The 23,097-nt window shown below is 57.2% G+C and overlaps 1 protein-coding gene across 1 annotated transcript; it reads left to right on the top strand.

The window, feature by feature from the left end:
- The first annotated feature begins 4,551 nt into the window (after positions 1-4,551).
- LOC104034021 (opsin-5-like) lies at positions 4,552-12,492 on the top strand. Its single transcript, XM_075721308.1, has 6 exons — positions 4,552-4,564; positions 6,062-6,149; positions 7,796-7,958; positions 8,579-8,706; positions 10,766-11,094; positions 11,903-12,492. Exons 2-6 carry the CDS (start codon positions 6,062-6,064, stop codon positions 12,455-12,457), a joined length of 1,263 nt encoding a protein of 420 aa, XP_075577423.1. The 5' UTR covers positions 4,552-4,564; the 3' UTR covers positions 12,458-12,492.
- Positions 12,493-23,097: the final 10,605 nt, after the last annotated feature.

Here is a 23,097-nt window from a genome sequence, read left to right on the forward strand (position 1 = left end):
AGGGGCAGGAACAATTCCTTCTAGACTGTTTATGCTGGGCCTTGCCCTGTCTCGTCACCAGTGCAGCTGTGTGACCACAGTTCCTCCTTTTTCCCAGGCTCCGTGTCCTTAGTACACGTATGCTTTGCTGAAGCATCTTGGAGAGGTGGTGCGCATGTGCTGTGTTCAGCATGTCTGGTTCCCAGGGCTCTTGAGGAAGAATGAAATATGGCCTAGGGGAGAACTATGCATTAGGAGAATTTCAGGAATGATTTGCTCAGCCCTAAATAAAGGTGGTTTCCAATTAGGTTAATGAAGGATGTCAGTCTCATGTCCAGAATCTCTCCGTCTTGTACAGGGAGGTATAAATCACCTGTCCCTGTACCATGGACACTCTTTACCCTCCAAAGAGCACAGGAGAGTCAGGGAGATTATTTTCACTGTGCTGTGAAGCATTTAGCATCCAGGGTACTCTGTGGAGGAGATGAACCCAGCAGCCCCCTTTCACCGCCAGTGCTATGTCCTCCTGCCTGCCCATAGTGCAAAGGGGGGGTGCAGTCTCCAGTACCTCCACGTCCTCCTCTCCTCTGCACCCACTTTGCTCCCGGGGTGAGTGACTCCCAGTCCCATTCCCGGCTGCCGCTCTGCAGCCTGGGCCATCGGTCCAGCACTCTGACCCCTCAGCTGGGGCTCGCCCAGCTTGCAGAAATGGCAGCTCCCTTCCTTGCGGCCCGATGTGTGTAGGGATGGTCAGAGCAACAAGCAACGCTGAAGGTGCTTGTACGGACAAGTGGTGTAACTCAGTGGCCCAGACAGAGCTGGCCTGATGGTGTGTGCATTTACCCCAAAGGCGTAGGCTCACATCTTAGTGCATGCATCCAAAACGTGCCTCTGGGAGCTCTGTCCATTTTTTATCTGTTTGTGGTTAAAGGGAAAGAAAGAGTCATTTTCTCAAGAAGTTCTGAAGAGAAACTTAGAAGCTGATGAATATGTAGCAAAACCTCCTCCCTCCTTCCCTTTCCACATCCACAGTGTCATACTGTGGGTCTAATAACTTGGTGGTTTTCTAATTAAATTTAACCTTAGCATCAATTAAAATGCTTTGGCACACAAGGAAGGGAGAGGTGAGCTCCTAAGGACATTCATCATAGAAAGCACATTGAGATTGGATTTTCGTTTGCTGTGAAATTAAGTACTCTGGAGCAGCTTTTTCACCCTGACAATTATGAATATGCATCAGAAAGATGTTCTCACTCTGCCCTGTCTGCTCCTGCATGTGCTGGTGAGGAGGAAAGCCCGTTTCCTCACAAACCTTTCAGAGGGTGGCCTGAAAAAGGGGGAAGTTGGGCTCCAACCTTTTCTGCTTCCTTGTGATGGAGAAATCTCATCTGATAACTTTTCTGCAGCATCCTGTCAATACCGCTTGCTCCCTTCAGTTAAAGCCTAGATCCCCTAGTTATCTGTCTTGCAGCCAGCAAACTTTAGTCTTCTGCTAATGCCCAGATTTGCCATTGCTGCTTTTTCTTAAGATAAAATGAATTACAAGGTTTTAAACAACATCTGAAGACAAGCCCCATTTATTTTGCTATTCTTTATGAGTCACTGCATAGTATGGCGAGGATTTGAGGCTAAGGACAACATTTGCACAGAGCAGGTGAAGAAAGGTTGGAAAACGTTTCCCTTTTTCCTGCTAGGGATTTCCAGCACTTGCATCCAACAAGTCAGGGTTGTCAGTGAAAATCTCAAGGGATAACGTAAGTCTCCACTGGACGGTCAATTTGGCTTGGATCCGGGGTGTGAAAGGACTTGGAGTGCTTGCAAGGGGCTCGCATCGCAGGGTCAATACCAGGTATCCAGGAACATCCTTTTACTGAAATGATTGATCTCATAAAGGGACAAAAATATCTCCCACCCCCAGAGCTGCTGTGCTCATGTCCTAAATGATTTTGTAGTCTCCCTGCAATCAAGCCGTGTGTACTCGATGCCCAGAGCCTGGCTTGCACTGAGGTGTAACCTCGCAGGAGAGCAGCAGTTGGGCTGGTTTCTGCAGGCTGCCCTTGCAGAGGGAGCTCACCGAAGTCACAGCGCCTGGGGCTAGCCAGCTCCCAGAGCGGGTAACAACCGTTTTGGTATTGCTTTCATATCTGCTCAAAGATGGGCCCAGCACAGACTGGGACGAGGAGGGACAGCTTAAAGCTGCCTGGCGTCACCTCTGTGCTGGTGTCTCTCTCTGGGATTCATGGGCTCCGCTCGGGATTCCTGTCCATTCGATTCCCCAAGCTCCCGGGGAGCAAACAGGAAAGGCAACCCTGGCTGGGCGCTGGTCCCAGTGCCTCAGCCGGGCAGGCAGGGAGGAGCTTCCCGGGGCTGCAGGTGCCACCAGTCATGCTGAGGACAGAGGGGACAGTCACCGTCACCATAAATCTGTAAGTGAAAGCCTGCGAGCAGGTGACGAGCTGAGCAAACTGAGTTACTCTGGGATGCTTTTAGTGTGATGCAAGTGCAGAAAGATCAGGCAGTGACTTGCTTCCCTGGGTACCCAGCGCAGGCTGAGGACTGGCGTGCAGCTTCCCAACTTAATATTAGCTGGGATCATTTCCTGCCTAAACCCTTTTCCCTCTAAGCAGAGCTTAGGGTGGATCTCGGCCCATTGCTGCTCAGACTCCAAGCTCACATGCCCTGGTAGTTATGTCGTGTAGACATTTATGGGGATGGCCAGGGAGTTTGTGCTCTGCCCAGAGCAGCTAGAAAGCCCAAGCGAGCGGATGGAGGTTACAGTGACTTCTCATAACCTTCTCACGAGCAGCATCTCATGGGGCCACGCTGGCAGGGTTTGGTTCTCTACTGTGACCAGGCAAAATGAAAAGGGAGAGGGTAGGAGGGGTGTAAAGCAAGGACCTTGTGAATTATGTTTGCTAAGAAAAGCAAATCGATGCAGCTGAACTATGTCATGCAAATGGGGACATTCAAATGTGTTAAGAGTGGTCCAAGGCCACCCCAGTGCCAAAGCAGAACTGAGAGCGCAACGTCCACCAGCCAGAAAAGCGTAAGGAAAAGCAGATGAGGGGAGTGTGCACCTGCAAAGTGTGTGCTGGGCTGGCAAGAAGTCCTCCAAGTCAAGTTGCTGCTCTGACACCAACACTATATTATTTAAAGTAGGAAGCCTCTAAGATGCAAATGTTAATATTTTCCTTACCTATTTTAGCAGGCAGTTATTAAAAGGTAATGAATTTTTAAGGCTGAACATCAACGCTGCATGTACATAAATACAAGTAACGATGTAGAGAAGTTGCCGTGCTGTATTTGTACTTGCTGGTAACAAGACAGGGGACATTTGAGATGTTCAAGTAGCAAACCAGCTGCGTGGCTGCCAGCCTGCCTGGGCAATCACACCACTTGGCGCTTCTTCCCGTAGGTGCTTGCATATCGAGCCCCAAGGACTAGCAGCCTCCTCCAAGCTGGCAGATGATAGCTGGAGTTTAGTTTCTTGGTAAAGCACACACTGTTGTTAAATGAATGCTTTGTTTTGCACAACAAAACATTGGAAAAATCCCAGGTGTGATGGTAGTTTCTCCAAAGTGAAAGATTGTGGCAGGAAGCTCTTTTGTAGTAGGAAACCCAAACAGAAGTGGTTAGAACTCCCGGCTGTGCGTGATTGCCTTCACAGTGTCCATACGGTGCCACAGACCAGACTTTCCAGACCCGGGCAGGAGGCTGGGGGCATTTCAAACCAGTACAGTATCTCTTTCTCATCACCAAAAGCCAATAAATGAGTTGGGGAAGGAGGTGAGCGTGCTGCACAGCTTCCTGAGAGCCTCTGTCAGTTTAGCAGGCTGGTGTACATGGAGCTTAATTTAAAATCACATTTGCATCAAGCTGTCAAACCAGTAACCTGGGCAAAATGTGGTTCAAGGATGTGGGAGTCTGCCAGCAGCACAAGGGCTTTGGACATGTCTACTAGAGCGAGCGAGCCAAAACCTGGCTTGCTGTTGCTCCGTCTTCAGTGTAGGACACCTCTTCTTGTGTAGCACGTACTTCCCAGCACTGTTTTGCACAGACCAGTTCTCTTGCTTTCCACTGTCTCTGTTCATAAGGGCAGCAGGAACCCTCCAGAGAGGCCAGAAGTTCAACAGAGTGAATTGAGAACCATGGATGACCATTGCAGCTCTCATTAACTAAATTAACCAGCACCCTGCCTGGCCTGAAGAGGTAACTCCACCATACTCATGGTATGTAGGTACCAACCATAAAAATATTTGATTGCTTAACAGGTGCTTGAGATAGGCTCACTGAAAAGTAGCAAGTGGGACTCTGTGAGCTGTAAACATCCCGTAGGTTGTGTGCCCACCTAATCCAAGAAAGCCATGAAGCAGGCCAGAGGAGCCATGGTCCATCGGTATTTGGCTGTGTGGGCCAGTAACACAGAGCAAAGAACTATTGGCAGGATCTCTTGGCAGTTTAACACCAATTAGTGTCTTAAAATAAATTTACACTCAAAGCTAATTTACTCGTTACTTCAAGTCATTAGCTCCATCTGCCTGAATGCAGCCTTGGATGTGAGGCAGGCACTTTCACCTGGGTACAGGTAACAAGGGTGGTGGCTGTTTGTGAAGTCCATGTCAGCAAAGCTCACGGAAAGAAAGGCTCCATCTCCCACAGCTCTTGGCCCGTTCGATGGCTCCCAAGCCGCCTCAGGGCAGTTAGAGGTCAGGTAGGGATCTGTGCTGGGGATTTTATTTTCATTCACCTCCCCCCCATATGGCCAGGTCTGTTCCCCGGTCCAGCTCGCAGCGTGGCCCTGTGCAGGCTAGGCTATGGGGCAGGATAAGCAGCGCTGCCCCTCGCGAGGGTTCAGCCGTGCCCAGGCTGGCCCCAGCTGCCTGCCCGGCCCCGGCCCCTGCTCCCCTGCCCGCACTCTTTTCAGCTCTCCTGCGGCGTGCAGGTAGGGACCTTGGGGAAGGAGGCAGGGATACTGCATGCATTAAATATCCCAGCAAGCAAGCTAACAGCTATCGAAACATATAATTAAACCATTATTTTCTCTCGCCCCCTCTCTTTTTTTTCCTTCACCTGAACAAAACATTTTTCCATTTATTTGTTATCAGTGAAGGGAGTGAATATACTGAAACGCATCTGCTGTTCTGGTCTACTACCCCCATTAACTTCCTAAGCACTTGGGAACCTTTGGCTCAGCTGTGTGAAATAGCAGGGAAACTAATTAGGCCAATAAAACTCAATGACTGAGTCAGGCACCCTGAGAAAGGGAATGACTTTTTACTACTATTCTTTTTTTTTTCTTACTACATGTGTTCACCCTCAAGTTCTTCACCGCCCGCACTGCTGGCAGCACAGATCAGATTTAGTTACAGCTAAAGAATGCAGGTCCCAGCCAGGCACAGTGATGACTGGGGTGACAATTCCTTTCTGTCCCCAGCTGCGGGGTCTCCTGGGCCGGGGTTTGATGCACACCTTGTTGCCAGTCCCCTTGCCTGCCCAGGCCCTTCTCGGCACACGCAGCCCACGGCTCACGGTAGAGGCAAGTAACATGCCACCAGGATGGCACAGGAGCAGGTCTTGGCTGCATCGCAAGAGCAGTTTGGGCCAAGTCTCTCTGCTGATGTGAACACAGGGAGGGGCAGAGGCACGTGAAGGACGGGGCAAGCCTGGAGGAGGTGGGGACCTTGTAGAACACGAAGCCTCCAGCTCCAAGCAGCCGGTCCCAATGTCCAAACACACAGCACCTGCTGCAGTTGGCACATGGCCGAGACTCGCAGAGAAAATTTAGACCCAAAGGCTAATACTAATCAGTAAAATCTGTAATTGAAGAAACGGTAATCAAGTGAGATCACCAACCTGATCCTATCATCGTCCCGCTGCCCAGCTGGTTAGGTCAGCGCTGCGTGCGGTGTTAACGAAGGCACGTCCGGCAGTGGTGGGGCCGGGGGGTTGCGTGCTGCTGGCTTGGCTGCGGCGCTGTGCCAGGAGCGCGTCGCAGAGCCGTCCTCCCTGCGAACCGAGGAAGCCGAGCACTGCTTCATTAGCCAAAATTCACTCTCACTGGTATTTGTATCTTGCTTTGCAGATGGGAAATACATCCAATGCCTCGGTGTTCATCTCCACCTTATCAGAGAGAGAAGACCTGATTTTTGGCACGCTCTATTTAGTCTTTGGTAAGGAAAGACAGGCTGTTATGCCTGTGTCCCTGCTGTGGGCAGCCCAGGTGCCTGCCTGCCAGAGACATTCAGGCCTTTTGCAGTCGCTGATGCATCCAGAAGTGTTCAGTCATTAGCAGAATACTCAAACTGGCCCTTCCCTTGTTAGCCCTGCCCACGTTACTCGAAAGGATGCTCTGGCCAAAGCTCGGTGACTGCATTCCCCTCTCAAGGGGACTGCAAGTACCAGTTATGTTTTTCAATATTTGGAAAGTTGAAGAACAACCTTTAAGGAACGTGCTGTAACTCCTACTGCAGCCACCTGATGTGAGATGGGTAGAGAGCCTCTGTTAGCACTGCTAGCTTCATGACCCTTGAAGGTGATTTGGACCACCAGCTGGCCCTTGCTTTCCGGAGAAGATGCTGGTGGACATCCTGTGATTTGGAGTTAGTGGTGCTGGAAAGCCAGCAGGCAAAACTGAGGGGCTGGGATGTGCTCTGAGGTGGCCTAGACCTGGTTGGTGTGGGCCCAAAGTGAATGATGGACAAAGAAAAGCTTTCCAATTTCCTGAGCCCTGAGTACGTTGCCTCCCAAATGCTAGAAGTCTTTCATGCCTGCGAGCATGGGGAACCCAAGGGATACTCAAGCCACTGGGACCGCCAGCAGTCCTATAGGCACTTACAGCTCCTAGGAGTTAGTAAAGCTAATCACATGTACTTAGTACAGATGGGAGAACTAGCTCTGTGGGAAACATGCCTCACGAGGCTGGGAACAAGGACAAACGTCTCGGTACTCTACCCTCCAGTGACTCCAAAGCCTCCAAAGCCCTGGATTTGGCCAGGTCTTGCATGGGAATCCTGTTCCTGAGAGGAAATTTAGTTTTGGCCGTTCAGCAGCTTTGGAAGCTGGTTCTCACAATGATATTTAATTTACAGTCTAATCCATTAGGGAGAAACTCTCGTCCTACCCGATGTGCCCCAAGAGCAGCAAAGATCCCCCTTCTGAGGACACTGAAACCTCTTTTCAATGAAAGCACAATTATGTAATTAAAAAAAGAGAGAAAGCCCTTGTTATAAAATTTTAATCACCAGTGTTGTTTTAAATACACTAATAGCAAACAAAGAGCCTTCTTTTGTTTAGTCTGGATTTTCCTTGATCTCCATAATGCCTTTCTTCTTGTTTTATTTTGTTACCATGATATTGGACAACACAGACTCACAGGAGTGACATTGCCAGGAAGAAATTAAAAAGGCGAAGGGGCCCAGCTCCTTGGCCTCACATCAGAAGAGCAATCACACAAAGCTCCTGTTATTTATCTAGCTGGAAGGAAGTGCCCCCCTTGCTCCTTCCAGCTGGAAGAAGTGACTCTGGCCAGATCCTGCACCCGGAGCCCATTGCAGTCTCATCCCATCACTGCCCTCCTACCAAACGCCTCTGTAGGATCTCAGGAAGGGGGAGGGATCACGTTCAATGTAAAGCAGCTCCAGATGTGCTCCCAGAGCTCTGCAGGTCCCGTGGGCTCCCCTGCTCTGGAGAGGGAAGCCTGGAGCCCTTTCCACCCTCTGTAGACATCTCCGGTGTTTGCTTCCAAACATCTCAAGATGATCCTGGCTCCTTTCCTGGCTCTGTTATGTACAGCACCATTCCTCTGCCTTCTCCGCAGGCATCGTGTCCCTCTCTGGGAACTCGCTGCTCCTGCTGGTGGCCTATCAGAAGAGGTCCATGCTGAAGCCTGCCGAGTTCTTCATCGTCAACCTGGCCATCAGTGACCTGAGCATGACGGTGACGCTCTTCCCCTTGGCCACCTCCTCCTTCTTTGCACACAGGTACCTTGTGGAAGTGGCTCTGCAGTGGCTGATGGCCGCAGGTGCAGTTTGCAAACCTTGTTTTGAAATGGGGAGATCCCTGACAGGAGTCTGGAGGGACCCAAGGAGGCGGTCTGGTGGCACTGGGGCACTGTGTAACCTGGCAGACGCCCATCCCGCAGCAGGGGGGCTTGCTGTTCCCTCCACCTTATCACACAGACTTGCTGTACAAGGGGTGTGGTGGTGGGTTTCTGAGCTGGCAGCCACATGGCACGGGCACCGCGGTGGTGTGCGCCGGCGCAGCTCCCGCACCCATGGCTCCATCTGTGCCTGTCACTGGGATGCTCGGGAGCAAATTAGGGATGCGATCATGCCCATGCTTTCTTGGGCAATCAGGTGCCGGTATCCACGCAGCCTGTTGCAGCTGCCCAATGCATGGTCGACTTTGCTTTTGGTGTGGGACCAGTGGCTGAGGCCCCACCACCCACTGCTGCCGGGAGAGCGGGCTGGGAAGCACCCAGCCTTCCTCCGCAGCAGGCAGCGCACAGAAAATTCCTGTCCAGCCACGCGGCGGGGGCTGTCAGCCAGCCACCCCGGGCAGAGGGGAAGGGCTGGGTCTGCCCGCAGGCTTTCCCTTGCAGGTGGCTGTTCAACCAGGCGGTGTGCACCCTCTACGCCTTCTGCGGGGTCTTGTTCGGGCTGTGCAGCCTCACCAGCCTGACGGTGCTCAGCACGGTTTGCTGCCTGAAGGTCTGTTACCCAGCATATGGTAGGTGCTGGGATGCGTTATCTGATCTATACTTACACCCCTTTCTTTTAACATAACACTTTTTCTTCCTTCTCTTACGGGCCAGATCCACCTCTTCTGGGAAAGCTTCGCTCCAGGGCAACCTAGTGCCAGTCAATAGCTAGGTGCAGCAGACTCTGGAGGCCTTTATCACTTGTGTGTTCACCCCCTTCCACCTGCACAGGGCTATGGAGCCCTGGCACCCTGTGCCCGTGACCTGTGCATGCATCGCGGCCGTCCCTGCCTCCAGAGCCTGCTTCACGCCTAGGGCTCAGGAGCATCATCCATGAAAGTATCAAGGGGGTTGTCCTCCCTCAGTAGAAAAGTCCCAGCTGCTGTATCACAGCAGGTCACAGGGTTTCAAACATCCATACACGGACCTGAGCTTAGGCCAGAGCAGACTCTGCATCTGGGAAGCCACAAGCTCTGGCAGTGCAAGGAAGAGCCGCTTTCCCTTGTGCCTGGTGGGAGAGCCATAGGCCACATGTATTTAATTCACTGAAATAATTAACACAGGAGGGCTGGGTTTGCAGTGTTGTAGCTCACTTCTGTAGCCCTATTTTCACCTGGACTTCCTCTGCAGAGCTAACGTGGATGTTTGCAGCTCTAAGCTTGGGCGCCAGCGCTTTGTAGAGGGTGTGCACTGCAGAGAGCACCTGAGGAAGCGAGGGGACCCAGGGATGTCCCCTACACATTTACAGCTCCTCCTATTGGGAGTTGCTTCTTAATTTCCTCAGCTCAGCTGCTAATCCTCCATCTAGCCTGTATCTTCAGAACAGACTTTGGATTAAAGACGAAATATAGAAATAAAATGGGAAATCAAAGATATTAGTTTGATTTGCAGACCAGCACCCCAGGGTGCATCCTCAGCCCCTCTCCCATGGGTCGCTGCCCGTCTGCCCTGAGCCTGCGGCTGTGGCCAACCCCCAACGTGCTCTGTCCCCAGCAGCTGACAGCACCTCAAGGACGATGCTGGAGCAGAGTCACCTTGGTTGTGTGCCAGCACAACAGCTCAGGAGATCACTAAAAAGGTGGAAGGAAAGATAAGGATAAAAGTTGGCTGTTAAAAGGCAGCCCAGGTACTGGTGGCTTTCCCCTGCACAGGTTCTGCTCTCCAGATGAGCCAGCGCTTGGCAGCTTGGCACGGTGAGCTTATCTCCCTGTGACGCCCCGGCCCATTTTCTGTGAGGAAATTGCTAAGCCCAATGTGCTTTTAATTGCTTAGTTTCAAAGAAAAATGTTACTCTGAAGTATGGGTGAAGATTTAGCACTTTATGCTGAGCTCTTAGAAGATCAGGGAGTTTGGGATTTGATGGGGGATGGGACAAAAAGGAAAAAAACCACCTCCCCCAATGCTTCAGTCTGCCAGAGAGGAAAAGTTCCTTCAAATGACAGTGTCTGGGGTGGCTTTGAGCATTCCTGGAGCCAGTTCTCCCTGCCCCGTGCTCAGGCTGCTGCAGCCAGGCAGCCTGCCTGCTGCCTGCTGCCCATGGGGCCGTGGGTGCAGCCGTATCCCCATGGGGCTGTGGGTGCAGCCGTATCCCTGCGGGGCCGTGGGTGCAGCCGTATCCCCGCGGGGCCGTGGGTGCAGCCGTATCCCCACGGGGCCGTGGGTGCAGCCATATCCCCACGGGGCCATGGGTGCAGCATCCCACCCCATGCCACGAGCAGCCACACGACCTCCCAGCAATTCCTCCGGAAGCCGAGAGAGGCTGCACCGCCGATCCTACCACTTGCTGCCCAGACTGGGGCAAACCCTTACGTTTCTCTTGGCTCCTTGCTCTGGCCGCCCGCCCAAGGGGACAGACGGATGCCCGTGTGTCCCGGGGCTGAGCGCTGGTGCGGCTCTGCCCGCTCCATGGCTGCAGCGCTGCCGTGCTGTGCCCAGCAGCTCCTGCCCTGCCCGGGCAGCCCGGCCGTGTCCCAGGGCGGCCGGCCTCACCCCCAGCGCTGGAGGTGCGGGCAGCTCCAGGTCACAGCCCCTCTTTCCGCTCCCCCTCGCCCATGGGAAACCATCCTCACCCCCATCCCTCTGCCGCAGGCAACAAGTTCTCACCCTGCCACGCCGGAGTGCTCCTGCTGTGTGTCTGGGCATATGCCCTGATGTTTGCCGCAGCCCCCTTGGCCGAGTGGGGCAGCTACGGCCCCGAGCCCTACGGGACAGCCTGCTGCATCACGTGGAAAGCCTCGAGCAGGGAGGCCACGCTCTACATCCTTGCCCTCTTCATCTTCTGCTACCTTCTCCCCTGCCTCCTCATCCTCGTCTCCTACTCGCTGATCCTCTGGACGGTGCGGGTGTCCCGGAGAGCCGTCAGGCAGCACACATCCCCCCAGCGCAGAGCCCGCAGCGTGCACAGCCTGGTCGTGAAGGTAGGGGGGGGCTCGGGGCGCCGCGGGGTCTTGGGGTGCTCCCTGCCCCAGCCACCACCCCGCGGGCAGGCGCACGCGGCGGGACCCCTTCTGCCAGCCAGCGGTGGCTGCCGCTCCCCATGGGTTCTCCAGGTGTTTGTATCGGTGTGGGTAATAACACATTTCTCCTCGTTTAAAGCCATCAGGTGGAGGAGTTTTCATTTTAAATTACATTGGAAAAGATCATAAAAGGAGCTTGCATGAGTCATTGTTCCCCAGACTACAGGCTAATACTATAATTTAGCAAGGATATGTCAAAAAAAAAAGTGGATACCCTTTAAGAAAAAAAAAAAAAACCATGAAAGAAAACAGCTTGCAAGCCTGGCCTCGAAGGAAGTGTTCGTGTCTGCTTAGAGGAGGGGGTCTGAGCATGGCCCGTTTCCAGAGCCTCTTGGTCAGCCTGCACCCCGGCACACAGATTGCCGGAGGGATTCTGAGCACTTCCAAAGGCTCTTGGAGTCCGATGCTGGCCTGGTCCCAGCTGGGTCACCCGTCTGCCATGGCAGGCTGAGGCAATTCCCGAGTTTCCCAGGTGGGGCGGGGCGTGAGTCGCCTGAAGCGAGTGCAGGGTTATGGGCCCACACTGGGATGTGTCCGACACCCCAATGCTCCAGTGCGACGGGTCCAGAAGGCTGAGCACCTTTCCCTGGGGATGTGTCCGGGTGCTAGGGGTCCCGTTGCACATGGTTGAGTTTTGGGGGGGCGTCAGCATCCCGCATGTGCCCCAGGAGGCTCATGGCACCGCCGTCTCCATCTCCTTCTCTTGCAGCTGAGCATTGCCGTGTGCCTGGGGTTTCTGGCTGCCTGGACCCCTTACGCTGTGATTGCCCTGTGGGCAGTCCTCTGCGATGCCAGCCAGGTGCCGGCGCTGGCCTTTGTGCTGTCGGCTGTCTTTGCCAAGTCCTCCACGCTCTACAACCCCCTGGTGTACCTGCTCTTCAAGCCCAACTTCCAGAAGTTCCTCTCCAAGGACGTGGTGCTCCTCCAGGCCATCCGCACCCTCCTCTGCTGCGGCTGCCCGAGCGCCGCGCTCCAGCCCTTCCCGTCCCCGGGCTTCGGTGACCATCCTGGGGCTTGCAGAAACTGCAACGACGCTTTTGAGTGTTTCAGTAACTACCCCAAGTGCTACAAACTCCCCCAGGCACCCGGCAGCTCGCCCCGGCGCGCTCCCCTGGCTATCCTGGCCGATGGAGCCGCTTGCCAGCCAGGGCTGAAGAGGACGGTGCAGATGATGGTGCTCGTCACGCGGAAAAGGTCGGGCCTGGGCGCTGTGAATGTGGCAGGGGAAGCGCTGCCATCGGATGTCATGAAAGACCTTCTCTGACCCCAGCTGTGCCTGGCCGTGTCCTACCAGTGCACGGGAAGACAAACCCAAACGCAACATTTCTCTCACCTACGTATCCGATGGGTCCCCAGCATGTTCTGCAGATGAAGTGACACGAAAATTTAAGACCAACCTTGCCTCCCCCTCTGGTTTGGCTCTTGCAACTCTGAGCCTACCTAGTCTTTGCACTTGCAAAAAAAAAAAAAAAAAAGACCCCAGTGCCTGAAATCTGCCCAGGGTGCAAGTCCAGGGTGCAGTTTCTCCTGCAGCTTGCTCTCTGGGCCCTTGGCCTTTGTTTCTCCATCCTGGTGCTCTGATGACCAAGTAGGAACTTGGTTGTCTTAAGAAACTGTGCCTGGCAGGGAGGGGGGGACCAGGAGGCCCCGCGAGGCGTCCTGGCTCCAGCACCACCTCCTGCAGCCCCCGCTGACCGTGTCTTTTCCCGTCGGGGAGCAGGACCATGCCGCTCAGCTACCTCACTTGGGATTATGAAGCATCTTGCTATACCTCTTGAGACTACTCTGTGCAGGCTGGGTTACCCCGCTCCTTCGATTTGAACGCAAACCCACCACCGCCCTATAGATCGAAATGGCAGCTTGTCTTTAGAGTAAGGATTTGGGGTTAAAATTATCCTGGTGCGATAGCAGTCCCAGGTCGTGCTCTCGAGGCAGGGAATGGTGAATCTGTGGCCAAGCACCGTCCTGGAGAGGGGGCTGTGGCCGTAGGGTGTCTCCCGGCGGCTGGGACGATGGGCACCTCGTGCCGTCTGCACTGCTACGCAGGGGAGCCGCTGCCCGGGCAGGAGCATCCCACGGGCTCGTAGTCGGCGTTTGGAGGCCGGTGTGGGCGGTTCGCCCGCGGGAAGAGTCTGGGACGAAAAGGACCGAGAAGCTGTGAAAGGGCCCGATGCAAAGCCATCAGCAGAAAAGTCCCCAGGTCATCCGCTGCGGCAGAGGCAGGGCAGGCTGGCGGGTGCCTCTCTCCAGTAGCATGCGGGCAGCCCCGCGGAGAAGCTCCCCGGGGGCTGAGCTCGGGGGCTCCCTGTCCCCCCCCAGCACCGAGCCGCTCGTGTGCCCAGCCCTGGGCATGGCGGGAGCGGGTTTTGCTTTGCAGGGGGTGAATAACATGGCCAGGGTGCTGAGAGAGGTTGGTTATGCTCCAAAAAATTAAAAGATGCATTCAAGGCAACGAGAAGAGTCAGTAGCAGAGGTGGGAAACATGCTGCCCTCCGGCACCCAGCCGGCCAGTTACTCGTGGGAGAGCTTTACGTTGTCTCTGGTTAACAAACCAAACCATGCCACAACCATCACCAGAGCCACAGCATTCAATGATGCACATGCTAAATGGGAACAGCGAACTGTTTTCTGCCCTGAGTGCTGGGAAACAGCCGCTGCCGCCGCTGCCGTTGCTGGCTGCGCTCTGCCTGCAGCTCTGCCTGCGGCTCTGCCTGCGGCTCTGCCTGCAGCCCTGCCTGCCAGCTCTGCCTGCAGCTCTGCCTGCAGCTCTGCCTGCCAGCCCTGCCTGCAGCCCTGCCTGCGGCTCTGCCTGCAGCTCTGTCGCCAGCTCTGCCTGCAGCTCTGCCTGCAGCTCTGCCTGCCAGCTCTGCCTGCGGCTCTGCCTGCTGGCTCTGCCTGCCAGCTCTGCCTGCGGCTCTGCCTGCCGCTCTGCCTGCTGGCTCTGCCTGCCAGCTCTGCCTGCGGCTCTGCCTGCCAGCTCTGCCTGCCGGCCCTGCCTGCAGCTCTTCCTGCCAGCTCTGCCTGCCAGCTCTGCCTGCCAGCTCTGCCTGCAGCTCTGCCTGCGGCTCTGCCTGCCAGCTCTGCCTGCCAGCCCTGCCTGCCAGCCCTGCCTGCAGCTCTGCCTGCCAGCTCTGCCTGCCAGCTCTGCCTGCGGCTCTGCCTGCCAGCTCTGCCCGCAGCTCTGCCTGCCAGCCCTGCCTGCAGCTCTGCCTGCCAGCCCTGCCTGCAGCTCTGCCTGCCAGCTCTGCCCGCAGCCCTGCCTGCAGCTGTGCCTGCCAGCTCTGCCTGCGGCTCTGCCTGCCAGCTCTGCCTGCCAGCTCTGCCTGCCAGCTCTGCCCGCAGCCCTGCCTGCAGCTGTGCCTGCCAGCTCTGCCTGCGGCTCTGCCTGCCAGCTCTGCCTGCCAGCTCTGCCTGCCAGCTCTGCCTGCCAGCTCTGCCTGCAGCTCTGCCTGCCAGCCCTGCCTGCGGCTCTGCCTGCCAGCCCTGCCTGCGGCTCTGCCTGCCAGCTCTGCCTGCGGCTCTGCCTGCGGCTCTGCCTGCCAGCTCTGCCTGCCAGCCCTGCCTGCAGCTCTGCCTGCCAGCCCTGCCTGCCAGCTCTGCCTGCAGCTCTGCCTGCAGCTCTGCCTGCCAGCTCTGCCTGCCAGCCCTGCCTGCAGCTCTGCCTGCCAGCCCTGCCTGCCAGCTCTGCCTGCAGCTCTGCCTGCAGCTCTGCCTGCCAGCTCTGCCTGCCAGCCCTGCCTGCAGTTCTGCCTGCCAGCCGCCCGGCCTGTAAGCCAACCCTGAGCTCTCCCTCCTCCCTGCGCTCTCCAAATACAAATATTGCTATTTTTAGCGGTCGCTCCCAGAACCGGGATGTATCCTGACTTTTCTTAGCACAGATACAGCAGCCTCCTCTCTTCCGAGGAGACGGAGCACTTCGCAAAAGCCCCGCTAGCTGCAGGGGCGTGCAGAAATGCAGCGGGGCGGGTGCGCTCCCCGGGGGAGCGGGCAGCAGACGCCCACCACCAGTCATTTAAGCAACCCAGGCATTAAAACCAGGAGCCAGGCTTTTTGGCCTCGACGTTACGGCCCAGTTCCAGCGTAGGCGGCGCAGGGGCCAGCGCGAGCCCTGCGGTGGGGAAAGCGGTTGCTGCGTGCGTGCAGAGGCGCCCAGCGAAGCAGCGAAGGGTGCTGGGGCGTGGGCGGCCCCGTCCCTGCTTTCTGTGGGTGCCAGCATTACCGGCGGCTGCTGCACAGCTCTGCTTCGTGCACGACAGCGTGGCAGTCGTGGCACTTGCTTTTGTCCCTTGGTCATTTCCACTTAGCCACATTAATGAGCAGTTTCCCCATGCCAGGAGAGGGTCACCAATACCTCTGGGGTGCACTTGCATCCTCCCAGGGTGGTTTTTGCCTACATGTGATACCTGCAGTGCAGACGGTTGGGGCAGGGCGGGGTTTATGCACAAGAGCCAAGTAATAACCGAAAAGCCACACGGGGAGCGACACTCCTGCCTTTGCTTCCTACTCCTGCTATGCAAAAAACCCCCACCCGACCCGAAGATGTGGAATATTTGCAAAATGCTGCAAACAAAAATCAGGGCAGCCAGTGAAGAGAGAAGACAAGGTGTCCAGCGTGGGTGCAGGTTTCTGGGAGGGCCAGTCGCCGCCCGGCCCGGGGCACGGCTGCTCAGCCCCTTCCCACCCCGCAGCTCGGGGTGCCGCTCCCCGTGCCCCGTCCCAGGCACCCCAGCACACATGGGAACCACAAGCACTGGGTGTCTCTGCTGACTGGTCATCGTGTTCCAGAAACTACATTTTTAAAGTAAATTCACTCATGCAAAACTAGCCTTTGGCTCGGTTCAATTGAGTATTAGCGGCCACGCTCTGGGATCAATGACAGTATCTCCGCTGTGCCTGCTGCTGTGCGCGGCCGGGGCGAGAGCACGGGCGGGTTTGGTCCTGTGGGTGAGCGGTTGCCGAGGCAGGGCACGGCCCGTCGGCGGGGGCTTGGGGCAAGTAAAGCTCTGCCTCCCCAGCACCGAGCCTTCCTCCTGCGGGGTGAAGTGGCAGCGATGGGGCATTGGGGCAACGGGGCAATGGGGCGATGGGGCGACGGGGTGATGGGGCGATGGGGCGATGGGGCGATGGGGCGATGGGGCAACGGGGCGATGGGGCAACAGGGCGATGGGGCAACAGGGCGATGGGGCGATGGGACAATGGGGCAATGGGGCAATGGGGCGACAGGGTGATGGGGCAACAGGGCAACGGGGTGACGGGGCAATGGGGTGACAGAGCAATGGGGCAACGGGGCAATGGGGTGACGGGGCAACAGGACAATGGAGTGATGGGGCGATGGGGCAATGGGGCGATGGGACAATGGGGTGATGGGTCAATGGGGCGATGGGGCAACGGGGCGATGGGGCGACGGGGCGATGGGGCAATGGGGCGACGGGGTGACGGGGCAACAGGACAATGGGGCGATGGGGCGATGGGGTGACAGGGTGATGGGGCGACGGGGCCCTGTGGCTCCGCTCCACGCTGGGGCACCCACCCCACGGGCTGGGTTGCCCTGCTCCAGCCGCCACCTCGGCTGGGCCCGGCTGTGCCTGCTGCCCATCGCCCACCCTGTGAGGAGAGAGAGGGACTCCAGAAAAGTGGCCAGGGGCCACCTTATTTCCCACTGATTTCCCACATGAACACGAAGGGCTGCTGCCATCTCCTGGGGGCTCTCAGGGCATGGCCACCCTGGGACGCGTGGGGCCACAGACGTGACCCCACCAGGCTGGTGCTCTGGGCTGTGATGGGCTTGGGGACGTGGCATGGTCCAGCCACGGGTGCAGGTGGGACCCTGATTTGCTGACCAGCCCCCTCGGCCTGCTGCTTTGTCCCCCGCTGCTAAAAAATCCTGCGGTCCAGAAATCACCTAAAGGCGGTAGGAGGGAAAAAAAAAAACAAACCTGCAAATCCCCCAGGTCCTTTATGACTCCAGGAAAACCCCAGATCAGCATCTTGATCTTTAGTTTGGTGTGAGAATGCATAATACGGAGAACACCTGAGTGTACTTCACATTCAGATGAGACACTCGGGCTGCCGGGGAGTCCAGGCAGCAGCACTGCAGCCACTTAGCAAAATCCTAATCAATTTAATTAACTCATGCACTGTGGCCAGGCCAGACGGCAGGTCCAGGGTCCCTCCCTGGCATGACCCAGGGCTGCCACAACCCAGGTACTCCTACCTGCCAGACTGGCCCTGAGCCCTGGGGCACGGCGGGGCTAGTGCTGATATAATCAGTGTCCCTGGCTGGGAATGGAGCCGTCAGCTGCCCCCAGTTACCCGGGGCAAGAGCCCCGTGCCCCTGCAAGGGCAGCTCCAGGGGTGGCTGCTGGTGGGGTGAGCCTGGGGCTGTGAGGAGGACGCTGGCTTTGCCCCTTGGGCCAAGGCAGGGTCTGCGTTTGCTGCGGTCGGGCAGGGTTTGGGAGGTGGTTGCCAGTTGTGAGAACTGATTTCTTCAGCTTTTGGTGCTGCTGCAGCCTGGTCGCCGGCGCTGAGCCGGGTGGGCAGGGGGATTGTGTTGCTGCTTGGTGGGAGCCTGCTCCTGGTGCAGGGAGGAAGCCAGGGCTGCCTTGGGTTGGGTTTGGGGCTTGGGCAGGCGTGCTACGGTCGCTGCGTTTCCCACCCAGCGCCAGCCAAGTGAGAGCACTTGTGCCTTTTCCCGGTGATGACTTTGTTTTCAAATAGCCATCACATTTGAAGTTCAATCAGCCTCTTGAGGTTGAAGATGCTGAGGCAAGCGCAGACGCGTACGCTCTGTATGCATAAGCAATGTATAGTTACCAAAAGCCCAGTGTGAGCCAGAAAACCTGCAGCAAGATCTTTCTCAAGGAGCGAGATTCCTTCCCAAAGGCAAGCTGGCAGAGGCCAGTTACAACCATAAGGCAATTTCAAAAGGTAGTTGGCCCATTGTGGGATTATTTTCTGCCCAAATCTCCCATGATTGCACATCTATCAGTGTCATAAAATCCCTTTGGTACTAACTTGATTGTATAGGGCAATAACCCGTGGGATTTCTGTGTTCCCCCACCGACAGTACCGTAGGGCTCTGGGATGCACAGTTTGCTCGCTGTGACTCCGTTCACAACCTGCAAAGCAGCAGCACTTCCAGGACGCCTTCTCCTTCGCTACCTTACCTCGAAAGGCGAGCGATGCACTCCTGGCCCTCTCGGGAGAGCCCCAGCCTGGCAGGGCTTTAGGTTTGAAAGAGAATTTAATGGTGAACTGAAGCAGCCAGTGTGTGTTGACACAGCCTTCCCACTCGTCCTGGGGACACGGGCACACTCCTTAAATCAGCGTCGTGTCCCACAGACCTCAGCTGTGCATGGGGCCGGACCCTGGAGCGATGCAGCATCCCGCAGCTGGCCGTGTGATGGCACCGGCGAAGCGGGTGGTGTGGGACTTGAGCCTTTGTCCTAATTCATCAAATGGCTTCACCCAAAGGCTGGCCCGCCCTGTGTGTTCCAGGCCCTGGTGGGGCTGTGTCCTCCAGACCCCAGGAGCCATCCCTAGGGCCATGGTTCACAGTGGTCAGGGCCAGTTGTCGTGGTTTAGCCCCAGCCAGCAACTCAGCACCACGCAGCCGCTCGCTCACTCCCCCTGCCCCAATGGGATGGGGGAGAGAATCGGAGGAGTAAGAGTGAGAAACACTCCTGGGGTGAGATAAGAACAGTTTAATAATGGAAATAAAGTAAAATAGTAATGATAATAACAAAAATAATAATAATAACAAATAATAATAACAAATAATAATAATAATAATAATAATAATAATAATAATAATAATAATAATAATAATATCCAAAGCAAGTGATACACAATGCAATTGCTCACCACCCGCCGACCGATACCCAGACAGTTCCCGAGCAGCGATCGCTGCTCCCCGGCCAACCCCCCCCAGTGTATCTACTGAGCATGACGCCATATGGTATGGAATAGCCCTTTGGGCAGTTTGGATCAACTATTCTGGCTGTGCCCCCTCCCAGTTTCTTGTGCACCTGGCAGAGCATGGGAAGCTGAAAAGTCCTTGACTAGCATAAGCAGTACTTAGCAACAACTAAAAACATCAGCGTGTGATCAACATTCTTCTCATTCTAAATCCAAAACACAGCACTGTGCCTGCTACTAGGAAGAAAATTAACTCTATTCCAGCCAAAACCAGGACACCAGTAAAATGTGATTTTTTTACATAAATGAAGCTGAGACCAAATGTTATTCTTCTGCCACGTCCTTCTCTGCTCTTGCCTGGACAGCGGGCTCGGCTAAGGGTAGCAGTGGTTAGATTGTGTACAGACATGAACCTTTGGAAAAACTCTGCCCTTTGAGTTTAATTTCTGTTAACACTGGTTCTGTGAGCTGGCTCTGCAAGGATAGCTTCACCTCAAACAAGGTGACCGGTGCCTGCTCTGCTCCCCTCAGAGCCACTCCAAGCTCTACCGTTCTGCTTGGTTTTCAGTTTGCCATGGACAGAAAAACTCGGAACAACTGGAGGTGCCCCATAGCCAGGGTGCATCAACCCAAATGTCCCCAGGGCCGACCATGAGCTGTGTTCCACCAAAACAGGGGATTGCTCAGGGGTCTGAGGGCACACTCCAAGGTGGCAGGGAAGCCATGTGTCCTAGGAAAGGAAAAATGGGGAATTAGGTGACTGTCAAGGAAAGTCAGCAAAATTATAAATGAATGTGAGAATCAGTCATTGACATAACTGTAGAAATTTCTTCCAGTGGTTCCAAACTATGGAGGGTAACGTGTAGTTCGAGGGAAAACGAAGTCTTAACTCCGAGATGTGACAAGTGTAGTGGGTGCCTTCTGAAGTTTTAGTGCAGTTGCTTTTTAATTAACGCTCCCCTGCCCCCCCCCCAAACATTCCTCCAGCTTGATTGCTTCCGAGTGGTTTCATTACTTCTGGCTGTGGTGGTGAATTGATCGTACGCGACCCCCCAGCCGGTGGCTGCCGGCTGTTGTGCGGCTGCTGGCGTCTCCCAGCAGGACCGGGAGGCAGGACCAGCCTCCCCAGAGCTCCACGCTCTGGCAGGCCCCACGTGAGCTCATCCAGCTCCTCTTCAGCTTTGAGGTGGGAGTCACCGATGGAGACCTCATCAGCTGACATCAGAGCTGCCCTCAGCCCGCCCCGCTGTTCCAAGTCATGGCCAGCGGCCCCTTGCATCCAGACCCTTTGCACCTCCAAAACCAGAGGCCGCAGGAAGCCGGCGGTGCGCGTTCCCCTCTGGCGTCTGTGCTCTGGCTGTCGCCTCCTGCGGCCCCGTTCTGGACGGCTGGGCAGCCCTCAGCTGCAGGCTGTGCCGCTGACCTGTAAACGCGGCCCCACGGGTGGAAACCTCCTCTCGGGTGGGGGACCTCGCCTCCAGGCCGCACGGCTGCTGGGAAAAGGCAAAGAGTGTTTAACAAGCAAAGCTCAGAGCCCGCGGCTTTCTTTGCAAAGGTTAAGCTCCTGAAGGGCAGACGATGACTCTTGCTTTTGGTCCTTTCAGGGCAGCTTTTAGATTAGGCTGTAGAAACAGCCCGTAGGTGCTTTAATGTTTAAAATAAATGAGTGTCTCTTGGTGTGGTTGAGTTAAAAATAACATCTTCATCGTGATGAAAGCAAGGCAGGGAAAGCTGGAGGTGTTTGCCGGCATTCGGCTGGTGCGTCACGAGCAAGCTGGGGCTGGGGTCCGGCTCTCGGGGACCGGGGGCAACGGCGGGGCTCACAGGTAGCGCAGGTTGTGCGCAACCAGCCTCGGTGGTGACGATGGCTTAGGTTGTACGGAACCAGCCTCGGTGGTGACGGCGGCTTAGGCTGTGTGCAACCAGCCTCGGTGGTGACGGCGGCTTAGGTTGTGCGCAACCAGCCTCGGTGGTGACGATGGCTTAGGTTGTACGGAACCAGCCTCGGTGGTAACGGCGGCTTAGGCTGTGCGGAACCAGCCTCGGTGGTGACGGCGGCTTAGGTTGTGCGGAACCAGCCTCGGTGGTAACGATGGCTTAGGTTGTGCGTAACCAGCCTCGGTGGTGACAGCGGCTTACTGGCGAGTGCCGCGGAGCCGTCTCGGTGCCCACAGACACGTCGCTCCATGGGGGACAGGAGCGGTGGCGTGTCCGCAGGAAGGACGCACTGCAGCCCCATCGCGTGCTCCGCCGTCTCATGGGTGAGCCCCGGGAGCTCCCCGGGGCTGAGCTCCGCCGTCTCATGGGTGAGCCCCGGGAGCTCTCCGGGGCTGAGCTCCGCCGTCTCATGGGTGAGCCCCGGGAGCTCCCCGGGGCTGAGCTCCGCCGTCTCATGGGTGAGCCCCGGGAGCTCCCCGGGGCTGAGCTCCGCCGTCTCATGGGTGAGCCCCGGGAGCTCTCCGGGGCTGAGCTTCGCCGTCTCATGGGTGAGCCCCGGGAGCTCCCCGGGGCTGAGCTCCGCCGTCTCATGGGTGAGCCCCGGGAGCTCTCCGGGGCTGAGCTCCGCCGTCTCATGGGTGAGCCCCGGGAGCTCTCCGGGGCTGAGCTCCGCCGTCTCATGGGTGAGCCCCGGGAGCTCCCCGGGGCTGAGCTCCGCCGTCTCATGGGTGAGCCCCGGGAGCTCTCCGGGGCTGAGCTCCGCCGTCTCATGGGTGAGCCCCGGGAGCTCCCCGGGGCTGAGCTCCGCCGTCTCATGGGTGAGCCCCGGGAGCTCCCCGGGGCTGAGCTCCGCCGTCTCATGGGTGAGCCCCGGGAGCTCTCCGGGGCTGAGCTTCGCCGTCTCATGGGTGAGCCCCGGGAGCTCCCCGGCGCTGAGCTCCGCCGTCTCATGGGTGAGCCCCGGGAGCTCCCCGGCGCTGAGCTCCGCCGTCTCATGGGTGAGCCCCGGGAGCTCTCCGGGGCTGAGCTTCGCCGTCTCATGGGTGAGCCCCGGGAGCTCCCCGGGGCTGAGCTCCGCCGTCTCATGGGTGAGCCCCGGGAGCTCTCCGGCGCTGAGCTCCGCCGTCTCATGGGTGAGCCCCGGGAGCTCCCCGGGGCTGAGCTCCGGCCGGCGGCCGCGTGGCGGCCCTGCCCGGGGCGGGGGCAGCCAGCTGCTGTCCCGGGCCCGGTGGCACAGCCGTGCTCGGAGCAGCCGTCGCGGTGGGGCATGCGAGGCCGTAGGGCAGCAGGGGCATCCCCTCGCTGCCTGCTTGCCTCCCCGCCTGGCACAGGGATTGCTGTCAGGCCGACCAGGCTGACTGTATTTTTAGTAGCCCCAAGAGTCGAGCAGCTCAGAGGGGACTTGCAAGGCGGATTTTGACCGGTGGGGACAGCGGGGCACGGAGCAGGCACGTGAGCTGGCAGTGGTGGCAAGGCAGAGCGGGGTTGCTGTGCTCTTGAGCAGTGGAGCGAGAGCCGGCAGAAGCCCCGGTTGCCTGGGAAGAGGCTCTGCAGGGTGTCCTGCCTCCTCTCCCACGGCATGGCGGCACCCGCGGGCATCTGCTGGGCGAGGCAGCTGGCCGGGTCCTCTCCTCCCGCTGCAGGGATCGCCGCCTCCCGGCACCGTCTGCCGGAAGGGAAAGGGGGTCTGCTCCCTGCAGCCCCCGCCGTGGACCGGCCGTGTCGCAGCCATTCCCTGGGGACCGTGCCTGGCCACGCGCTAACTGGTGGGAGGAGAGCCACTGCTGAAAGCACCTTTTGCTGGATTTCTGTGAGCAGCTCTGCTGCCTTGAGCAGGGCTGCTGAGCTGGGGAAACGCCTGCTCTGTGCCAGCACTCCAGGCAGCTGGGGACTCCCCTCGCTCCCGGGCCAACACCATGCCGTGCCTGCGTCGCCAGCACAGGAACGGGGAACTGGGGCTGGGCTCAGCCCTGCCTGGCAGCGGGACCTTCTCGTGCCATTGCGGTTCCCCACTGCAGATGATGGGTTTTGCCATCAGCAGCCAAGGCA

Source organism: Pelecanus crispus, chromosome 14 (genome assembly GCF_030463565.1).
Source record: "Pelecanus crispus isolate bPelCri1 chromosome 14, bPelCri1.pri, whole genome shotgun sequence".
Lineage (NCBI taxonomy): Eukaryota > Metazoa > Chordata > Aves > Pelecaniformes > Pelecanidae > Pelecanus > Pelecanus crispus.